General features: G+C 36.3%; 2 protein-coding genes across 2 annotated transcripts; both read left to right on the top strand.

Annotated features, from left to right (window-relative positions):
• Positions 1-1,187: 1,187 nt before the first annotated feature.
• On the top strand, positions 1,188-2,937 carry LOC109191569 (zinc finger BED domain-containing protein RICESLEEPER 1-like). The gene is made up of 3 exons (XM_019342195.1): positions 1,188-1,399; positions 1,482-1,812; positions 1,945-2,937. Exons 1-3 carry the CDS (start codon positions 1,188-1,190, stop codon positions 2,935-2,937), a joined length of 1,536 nt encoding a protein of 511 aa, XP_019197740.1.
• Positions 2,938-5,098: 2,161 nt separating this feature from the next.
• LOC109191574 (carbamoyl-phosphate synthase small chain, chloroplastic-like) lies at positions 5,099-9,040 on the top strand. Its single transcript, XM_019342199.1, has 10 exons — positions 5,099-5,299; positions 5,571-5,703; positions 6,338-6,426; positions 6,511-6,571; positions 6,668-6,735; positions 6,858-6,986; positions 7,076-7,185; positions 7,278-7,625; positions 7,833-7,998; positions 8,739-9,040. The coding sequence occupies exons 1-10, from the start codon at positions 5,170-5,172 to the stop codon at positions 8,786-8,788; spliced, it is 1,284 nt and encodes a 427-aa protein (XP_019197744.1). The 5' UTR covers positions 5,099-5,169; the 3' UTR covers positions 8,789-9,040.
• Positions 9,041-10,412: the final 1,372 nt, after the last annotated feature.

Below are 10,412 nucleotides of genomic sequence, written 5' to 3'. Positions count from 1 at the left end.
CTCGTCTTTCTTCTGTGAAATCTGAAACCCAAGTTTTTACTTCTTTCTTCTCCAGTTCTCTGAGTTCTCTCGTTCTCTCGTTTTCTCTGAGTTTCTTCTAGAGTTGTAGAGTTGCTCAGTTACAGACTGAGAGTGTGAGTCTCCGGTGGAAGCTAATATTGTTCGGTCACTTCGGTGGAAGCCCTATTCTGGACGACCGGTGGCCGGTGCGGTGGATTGTAGATTGCTGGCACAGATTTGAAGCCCTTTGTTCTCGGGGGTTTGATTTGGAGAAACAAAGTAATCTCTAAACCCTAATCTTATACATAATTAGATTATACTCTTATATATTGTGATACGTTGTTGTTAGTTGTGATTCTATGATTCTGATGACTGTGACAATGTCAATCTGTTGAGAAGTTCCGGATTGCATGTCACTTGTCCCTTATTTGTGAATTTTTGATACTTTGATTAGGGTTTCTATGATTTTGATGACTGTGACAATGTCAATCTGTTGAGAAGTTCCAGATTGCATGTCACTTGTCTCTTATTTGTGAATTTTTGATACTTTGATTTGGGTTTCTATGATTATGTGGACTGTGACAATGTCAATTTGTTGAGAAGTTCCAGATTGCATGTCACATGTCCCTTATTTGTGAATTTTTGATACTTTGATTAGGGTTTCTATGATTCCGTGGACTGTGACAATGTCAATCTGTTGAGACTTGTGATTGTATGATTTGTCTGTATTGTTTGTGGAAGCCCCTAACCCCTGTTGGCTGTTGGATGTTGCCTGTGTTGGTGAAAATGGTGGAAGCCCCAATTGTAACTACCAACTGTGAACTGACCAACTCCCAAGGTCCAAGGGTGAAATCCAGTAAAATGATGAATGTACACTATAGGCTGACAGGTTCCTGATTTCTGGATTTCTTTGTGTGATTAATGTGATACTGTGATTGTATCCATGTATGCCTGTATGTTACTATGTTTATAACTTATAAGGTATAAGTTTATGGATGTATGACCCTTAATAGTTAATTCCTTAAAGTCCCAATTATGAAATTTAGAAAAATGATGAAGTTAGGAAGTGCTTGTCTTCTGATTCTGGATTTCTCTAGTTCTCTCACTTCTCTGTGACTATCTGATTTTGTTCAATATGTTTAATGTTTCCCACTGACCACTATACTGATAGTATTCCATTTACTTAGATGGAAAATATCATAGAGTCTGGAAGTCAACCTTCTAAATCTTCAATTAATGGGTCTACAGTGGTGGAAGCCCAAACTGTTGACACAAATAATCAACAGAATGTGCAACCTACTACTGCAGTTCCTGAGAAAAAGAGGAAGATTGTTGAGTCCAGATCACTAGTGTGGGATCATTACGAAAAAATTAAGGATAGATGGTGTTACTATCAAAGGCAAGTGTATATATTGTGCCAAAATTTATCAATGTCAATCTAAAAAGCATGGTACTACCTCCTTGAGAAACCACATGTTTAGTTGTCTGAAAAACCCCCACTCTAAAGACACTAGACAATCACTGTTAACCTTTCAAGCTATTACAAATTCTGATGCATCTCCTGCTACTGTTGGTGAGTTAAGAACTTGGGTCTTTAACCAGGAAGCTATTAGGAGGGCCTTGGTTGAAATGATTATAATAGATGAACTGTCTTTTAGATTTGTGGAGGGTCCAGGGTTTAGGAAGTTCATTCTGGTGGCTTGTCCTAGGTTTAAGATTCCATCAAGATGGACAATTAGTAGGGACATCAATCTGATTTATGAAGAGGAAAGATTGAAGTTGAAATGTGTTTTTAGGGGGAACACTCAAAGAGTCAGTATTACAACTGACACTTGAACTTCTATTCAGAGAATTAACTACATGGTAGTGACTGCCCATTTTATAGATGAAGAGTGAAAGCTTCATAAGAAGATTATCTCATTTGTCCCTATTACATCACATAAGGGCGAGTCTGTTGCAAAAGTCCTTGAAACCTGTTTACTTGATTGGGGGATTAGGAATGTGTATAGTATAAGAGTAGACAATGCTTCATCTAACGACACTGCTATAGGTTTTTTAAAAAAGAAATTGATGTCTTGGGGAACATCTACTGTGAAGGGCAAGTATATTCACATGAGATGTATTGCCCATATTCTGAACCTTGTTGTCCAAGATGGCCTGAAACAATGTGATGCTTCTGTGAAGAAGGTAAGGGAGGCTGTAAGATATGTGAGGAGTTCACCTGCTAGAGTTAAGAAATTTAGGGACTTGGCTGAGTGGAATGGGATTGAACAAAAATCTTCTTTGTGTCTAGATGTTCCAACCAGATGGAACTCTACATATCTTATGTTACAATCTACAATTACATATGAGAAAGTGTTTGAGTCACTTGAAGAAAGTGATAGTTCCTTCAAATCAGATTTGTCTGATTCTGTTCCTAATTTTCTTGATTGGGAGTCTGTGAAGAGTTTGGTGGAGATCTTGAAATGTTTTTATGATATGACAATAAGAATTCCTGGTTCTTTATATGTCACTTCTAACACTTTCTTTTCTGAAATTTTTGATTTATACTGCCTCTTGAATGACATGGTGGAAGCTGGAGGGTCTGTGAAACTGATGGGAGAAAATATGAAGGCTAAATTTGAGAAATATTGGGGGGATATAGATAAAATGAACTTGATGGTATTCTTTGCAAACATTCTAGACTCCAGTGACAAGTTAGAGTACATGGCAACACAGATGAATCACATGTATGGTGAGGTAAAAGGTAAACCCTACTATGAGAAAGTGATTGCAGCCTTGAAAGAGTTGTTTAATGATTATGCCGCCTCTACTCCTGCTTCTTCCACTACTGGTTCTGTCAGTACTCCTACTGGTTTTTCACAGTCTACAGTTGGGAGGCCCCAACATTTGTTAAAGTCACAGATTAAGAAACAAAGATTGGAGAGTGGGGAATGAAAAAAGCAGAGTTAGAAATTTACCTTGCTGAGGCAATAGTTGAAGAGGAAACTTCTTTTGACATACTTAGATGGTGGAAGTTGAATGCTGAAAGGTTTCCTATCCTTTCTAAGATAGCTAGGGATGTTTTAGCTATACCAATATCTACTGTTGCCTCAGAATCTGCATTCAGTACATCTGGGAGGGTTTTGGATCCTTTTAGGAGTTCATTAACTCCTAAAATTGTGGAAGCTTTGGTCTATACTCAGGATTGGCTTAGGCTACCAAATACCCCCTATCAATTGAGGAAAATCTGGAGGAATTGGAGAGATTTGAACAAGGTAACACATTCTATTCTAATTTTTTTTTTTTTTTTTTTTTTTTTTACAATTTGTTATTTCCTTATAATTTTTACATTCTATTCTTTTCTTTTTTTTTTTTTGTTGCAGAAATTGGTACTGATGGTGGCAGTGGAACTGGAAGGAGTGGTGGTTCTACACTTGCTACAATTCCTGTAATGCTATGCTTTGTACTTTATACTTTATACTGTTGTTTCTGTTTGGATGTATTATGTAATACATTTATACTGTTTGCCTGTTATTCGTGAGGCTTGCTTGCAGCTGGCTTGGTAACTAATTTAATTAGTTGTTGCCAATTGCCATTGTAAGTTGTTACATTGTTGGTAAGTTGGCACATTTTACTATTTTAGTATGTTTTATACTTTTATTATTGTGGCCATGATGAAAGCTTCCACCAATGATCTGAAAAATAAGGGATTAAGCTGGTATGTTGCTCCATCCTCATGGGGATGTTGTAGCAATTTCCCCTTAATCCTAACTTTGATATGGATAAAAAGCTTACTAAGTCAAGTTTATAATTGTCTAATTATATTCTATTGCTCAATAATGCTATTGTTATTTGCTATTTGGCTTATTGCTAACTTTGCTTAAGTTTTGAGTGTTTACAGGAAGAAGAAGAACAATAGGAACTAGGAAGACTAGGAACTACATTGGAAATTCGAAAAGTAGTTTTTTGGCAGACTTCAGCTTTGTATGTACTTAGTAATTAGTATGTTTTTGCAGAAGCAGATCATCCAATGACAACTTATTGACTTAATTGCATATTCAGTAGTTTTTTTTGCATGTAATTGCAGTTAGAGTTATCCGTAATTGCATGTAAATGTGTAATATTGCAGATTCACAATTCACTGGAAAAGTAATTTTTGCATTGCATGTAATTTTGTAATATTTTTTTTAACTTTTTATATTTAAAGTGTTTTGTTCAATTATTTAGTTATTTCTTTAATTTCTTTAATATCCTACAATCTGAAATTAATTCGGATATCCGACCGAACCGATAATTACTAAAACCGAATAGATTTCTTAAATTATAGAATGAAATAGGGTTTACATAATAACATCCGAAATCCGAAAGGGTTGCCCATCCGCCCAACCGAACCGACTGATGCACCCCCCTAGTTTAGACATAGTAGAGAAAGTTAAAAAAAAAAAAAAAATTTTGAGGTTGGATTGTGGAATTTTAACTATTTATATTAAAAATCTACAACAATTCTAATTTGATAGTCTAAAAAATGAAAATATACACAATGAAATTTAAAATAAAAAAAAAAAAAAAAAGAGTTTTTCCCAAAATGGTCCCTTGACTATTTTCAAAATGGCCCCTCGACTATTTCTCAGTGTATATTAGGTGTACAATAGGTGAACGTACGAAAATACCCTCCATTTTAACACTGAGTTGACGAAAAACTTAACGGAGGACCAAATTGGGGGAGTTTTTGAAAGTCGAGGGACCAGATTTGGTGCAATTGAAAGTTGAAATGCAAAATTGAGAATGAGCAATAGTCGAGGGACCATTTTGGGAAAAAACTCTTTCGGTAATTAACTCTTCGGTATAATAAGAGAGAAAATTGTGCATGTGATGACGGAAACGCTTTCTTAACTATAACAAAATTATTAGTATGGTCTCCGATAAACAAATGTGCAGCTAAACAAACGGATGACCAAATTTGTTAAGATTTTTAAAATTAAGAGACTTAATTAAAACAAAAAAAAAAAATAAAAAAAATGCACCATTTGTTTGTTTCGCGCCTATATAGCAATAAGGATAAATAGTGGGGTGAAAACCTAAAACACCAAAAAGAAAACGAACTCGCACGAATCAAAACAAAAGCCGCAACCTTGCAGACTCGAAGCACAAACAGCGAGAGTAGCAGAATCAGAAAGCAGCCCAGCCATGGATTGTGCTCTGAGAACTCATAATCCCTCCGTAGCAATACAAAATTCTCTGATTTATCTCAAACCTCTATCGAAAGTTAGGGCTTTTACGGTCAAGTGCTCCTCTTCTTCCGCCGCTCCTTCTTCAGGTCCGTCGCAATCAGTAATTATTTCTCACATTTTTCTTACCTAATTTCATTTTCAAGTCATTTAATGTTCTCTCAATAACTAACAAAGATGGAAATGGCAAACCCAGTGCATTGGAATCTCATCATTTCTCGTTTCTTTTCTTAGTTGTGAGTGCATAAGTGCATTCTTTTTCACATTTTGTTGCTTAGGCACCGTGGCTTTATTTTCTGAGTATCAAATTTCCAACTTTTATTCATCAATACATCTTTATTTTCCTGGACCAACCTTCAGGTGTGGTAGAGAGGCCGTGGAAGGTGGCAGATGCACGACTTGTCCTTGAGGATGGTTCAATTTGGAGGGCGAAATCATTTGGTGCTTCTGGGACCCAAGTTGGCGAAGTGGTTTTCAATACATCTTTAACAGGGTTAGATGACTATGAAATCTTTACTATTAATACTTTAATTATAATAATTAAGAAAAAGTACAATTTTGAACTATCAAACACTATTGTTTTCGATAGGTTGCTTCCCTTCTTAAAGTAATTTCACAGTACTAGCTTCCTCTTGCTGTAGCGTAGAAAAGGCATTGAAAAATGAAGGACCTGGAGGGGGGAAGAGTAGCAAAAATGTCAAGTGACAAAACATAATATGTACTGAGAAGTTAAACTGTATGATTAGGTACTAGTTCAGTAGCTATATTTTTCGTCATAAGAATTTCTCAAGTTCTTGATTGGAAATGCTTTTTTCCTGGTGCTATTGCATTAAATAACCTGTGATAACCGGACTTTGGTTTTTCTTGATGTTTGGCATTAATACTGTGTAAAAGCTGCTGATTGTAGGTTGAAAACAATATCTTTTTCTTTGAGTTATGTTTTCGTTTTGCAGTGTGAGTTTATTAATCAATCCCTTTTATATTATATCTACAAAATTGCTCTTTTCCTACCTTTTTGGCCTTCTTTCCTTTCTTTTTGATGTGAGGACGCACATAAGGAACCACTAAATTTAAACCTTATTGTATGCAACCCATATGTTAGTGCTTTGTGCTTCCTGGTATTGCAGGTATCAGGAAATCCTTACAGACCCTAGTTACGCTGGCCAATTTGTCTTGATGACAAATCCTCACATTGGCAACACTGGTGTGAATTATGGTGTGTATTGTGTTTGCACATATCAATGTATTCTGTGTGTTTCAGTCATTGACCCTCTCTAAATCAGAATTCCTTCCTGAACAGATGACGAAGAATCTAGACAATGCTTTCTAGCAGGTTTAGTAATTAGAAGTTTGAGTATAAGGTGGGCTACGTTTTCCCTCAAGAACATAACATTTATGTTTGTGCATATGTGATTGTCATTGTTGTGGTGTTTAAACCATGACTACCGAATTTTCAGTACCTCAAATTGGAGATGCACAGAGACGCTTGGTGACTACTTGGCTTCTAGGAATATAATGGGAATATGTAAGTCAGAACCTGGGCATTACATTTTGTAGACAACTCTACAACATTCATATTGACATTGCTAGTGATGATGACCTAGCATTTAAAATCTGAATATTATATTTTTTTCCACCATGCATCAGATGATGTTGACACTCGTGCCATTACTCGGAGATTGAGGGAAGATGGAAGCCTTATTGGTGTTCTAACCACAGAGGAACATAAAACAGATGAGGAACTTCTGGAAATGTCCCGCACATGGGACATTGTCGGTAGGTATCTGCTCTTGGTTGTGGATGCTGTTGCAGAACGAACAGCTTTGCATTGTGAATAACAATTACCATTTCTTGCAATTTTGCAGGAGTGGATTTAATTAGTGGTGTTTCCTGTAAGGCCCCTTATGAATGGGTTGATAAAACTCGGTCAGCATGGGATTTTAACATTAATGGAAGAAGCCAAGAAACTTACAATGTCAGTACGGTGTATTATGTTATCTTTCTAAAGTTTACAGAAACACACTTGCTATTATACATCTTACTTAGCTATGCATCTTCTTGATGAAGGTGGTTGCATATGATTTTGGTATCAAGCAAAATATTCTAAGGAGATTAGCATCCTATGGCTGTAAAATCACTGTTGTTCCTTCAACATGGCCTGCATCTGAAACTTTGAAGATGAAACCTGATGGGGTCCTTTTCAGCAATGGTCCAGGGGACCCCTCTGCAGTTCCTTATGCTGTTGAAACGGTAAAAGAAATAATTGGAAAGGTTCCTGTCTTTGGCATTTGTATGGGCCATCAGTTGCTTGGCCAAGCTTTGGGGGGTAGAACATTTAAAATGAAGTTTGGTCACCATGGTGGGAATCATCCAGTTCGTAACCTTCGCAATGGCAGTGTTGAGATTAGCGCCCAGGTATGTTCATTTAGCAGATCTGACCTGAATCTTTGTCTTATAGACTTATACTGTATGTCTTTTTCAAGTTTTTTGGCTTAATTGAATAATGTCACTGATTAAAATTCGTCCAATCTAGAATTTTCCAGCTTCTCTGTTGTAATTACTTTATAAATGCATGGCATGCTAAGCTGCTCTATTTGTCCATATACTTATTTGCCAATGCAGAATCACAATTATGCTGTTGATCCCAAGTCACTTCCTGAAGGCGTAGAGGTAACGCATATCAATTTGAACGATGGAAGCTGTGCTGGTCTTGCCTTCCCCCAACAAAAGTTGATGGCACTGCAATACCATCCTGAGGCATCTCCCGGGCCTCATGACTCAGATAATGGTAATTCTTTCCTCACATAGCAGTCCATGTACAGTGTTACTTGTGTAGGGCTCATTATCAGCAAGATTTATACAGGATTTACCCGTGCACAGTATGCAGTAATACATCTGTATATTCTGAATCTAGCCCCTAAGAATGGAAATTCATTGCCCAGAAGCTTAGAATTCTGCATTCTCCACTAGGTGGTTTGCAGCATAATACAGAGGCATATAACCATCTTTGAGAATTATTATTATGTAGACTATATTAGTGTACTTGACTGAGCATATATATGATTGTACAACAGCTTTGGGTGAAATAGGCCTAGGCGCTAGTCGGGCGCCTAGGCGGCCGAGTAATAATAATAAGAAACACAGCACACCAAAAAAAAAAAAAAAACACTCGGTCAAGTTGGCCGACTCTGGTGCCTAGTTAGCCGACTAGGCCGCCTAGTCGGCCGGCCGACTAATGTCCGCCTTAAGGGTAAAATCCCTTAGGCCTAGGGGCACCTAGCACCTAATGAGCGCCTAGGTCGATTTTTGCAACAATACTAAATTCCATTAAAAATAAAACTGAAAAAGATTAAACTTGTGAAAGTGAGCAATACAGCATGTGATACACAGAATGAAAGAAGCACCAAATTATTGTTTGCTACTGAGCATTAAAGAGAAATTGTGGTTTTTGAGTATGGTAGTAAGTAGCTGATGTCATTTTCCAAATGATTTGCACTAAATATTGTCTCTAAACTGTTTTGGGTGTAGTATTTGGGGAGTTTGTACAACTAATGAAGAAAGAGAGAGGAAAGGCATGAGTAGTGGCATCTTAGCAGAGGAGCAGAGATTATTTTATCTATGCTAGCAAAGGAGCAACTGCAGATGAAGAAGATATCAGTTAGAAAGGATTGTTTTGTATGCCCCCAACATTTGTGTAACATTTTGCTATCCAATTTCCTATATTATGTTGTGTTCTATCAAATTATTAGGTTGAAACTCTGAATACTTCTTGCATTAGGCTATTCACATACTCTCACTTTTATAATATAAATTTGGCAAGCTTTAAACAAGTGGATACTTTTTCCTTTTTTAAATATGATGTGGCAATGCCACATGTTAATGCAATTTCATCCCTTTCACAATAAACAAGAGTCTTGGTATTGTTGTGGCGAGAAGCTTGATACCTAAGGAGTGCCATTCTTTTTTTTTTTTTTTTTTTTGGGATATATTACAAATTACATTGTAACAGAGTCATAGTATTCAAAAAAGGTATTCAAAAAAAAAAAAAAATCATTTTCATTGCTCCATCCATTTCATTTTACTTGTATTATTTTCTTTTTTTAGTTTGCCTCATAATATTGTCCACTTTCCTAAATTAAACAATACTAGCATTCTTTTTTTAAAAAAATTATCTTTTGTGTTTTTCATAATTATAATTGTACTTTGTACTGGATAGTATTTTTTTGAATACTACTGACTATGTTATAATGTAGTATCTGTTCATAACTACTTTATCAACCTACTAAAGTACAAAGAGTCAATATTGCTCCCACGGGAGATCGGACCCATTGGGATTCCCCTTCCTCGGATAATCTCCGTGGAGATGGTGATGGGGATGTGGAGGATTTTCGATTCCCCGGCAGGGATGTGACGGGGACAGGGAATGTGGGAGAAAGTCAAGGGTGGGAACGAGGAGTATGCCCCCCGCCCCACCTCGCCCCATTGATATTCCTACTTTACCCTACGCTTATACTCCATAATTTAGAGCATCCCCACCAATGGTTTTTGGTGGGGTTTTTAGAAAACAAGATAATGTGGAGGAGAGAAAAATAAAAACGCTCTTGCAAGGAGTTAGTTTTTAAAAGAAAAGTGAGTCTCACGTGGAGGTAGGAGGGCACGTCGGAACACGTGTCTAGCGCACCTTGCGCACTCAACGGGTGTGTAATAACTTCTGATTTTTATTTTTATTTTTTGGGGTTGGATTTTTTTTCTTTATTCTCTCCCTTCCTATCTTCTCTTTCCTACTCACACCTATAAAAACTCATCAAAAACCACAACGGTTAAAGATGCTCTTATTTTGATTCTCAAAATTTATCTTTTCTTTCTTGATGATATATATACTCTGGAAACATTACTCCACAGTCAAAACAAGAAAGAAAGCATAAATAAAATTAGCCAACAAAATCAACAATACTTTTTTTTTTTTTTTTTTTGGTATTGAAATGATTTCACTACACTAAAAAAAATTAATAAAGTTACAATGATAAATTACATATTTACCAAAATAAAAATAAAAATTACAAGAATAAAAGCTGCTTCTCAAAAATAAAATATCATAGCAATGATTAATTCATACAAAATCTTGAATGTTGGGTATGGGTACCAAAATTTCCATGCTGTGAAACCCTTTTCATGCTCTCTTAGTGGTACTCCAAAAACATT

This window comes from Ipomoea nil, unplaced genomic scaffold (genome assembly GCF_001879475.1).
Source record: "Ipomoea nil cultivar Tokyo-kokei standard unplaced genomic scaffold, Asagao_1.1 scaffold1694, whole genome shotgun sequence".
Classification (NCBI taxonomy): domain Eukaryota; kingdom Viridiplantae; phylum Streptophyta; class Magnoliopsida; order Solanales; family Convolvulaceae; genus Ipomoea; species Ipomoea nil.
This window is presented reverse-complemented; position numbering and strand designations above follow the sequence as displayed.

Coding starts and splice junctions, on each gene's coding strand:
- LOC109191569 (XM_019342195.1), top strand. CDS start 1,188: ATGGAAAATATCATAGAGTCTGGAAGTCAACCTTCTAAATCTTCAATT. Junction 1,400..1,481: donor AGATGGTGTTACTATCAAAG/GCAAGTGTATAT, acceptor CCACATGTTTAG/TTGTCTGAAAAACCCCCACT. Junction 1,813..1,944: donor TTAGGGGGAACACTCAAAGA/GTCAGTATTACA, acceptor ACATCACATAAG/GGCGAGTCTGTTGCAAAAGT.
- LOC109191574 (XM_019342199.1), top strand. CDS start 5,170: ATGGATTGTGCTCTGAGAACTCATAATCCCTCCGTAGCAATACAAAAT. Junction 6,427..6,510: donor CAACACTGGTGTGAATTATG/GTGTGTATTGTG, acceptor CTTCCTGAACAG/ATGACGAAGAATCTAGACAA. Junction 6,572..6,667: donor ATTAGAAGTTTGAGTATAAG/GTGGGCTACGTT, acceptor CCGAATTTTCAG/TACCTCAAATTGGAGATGCA.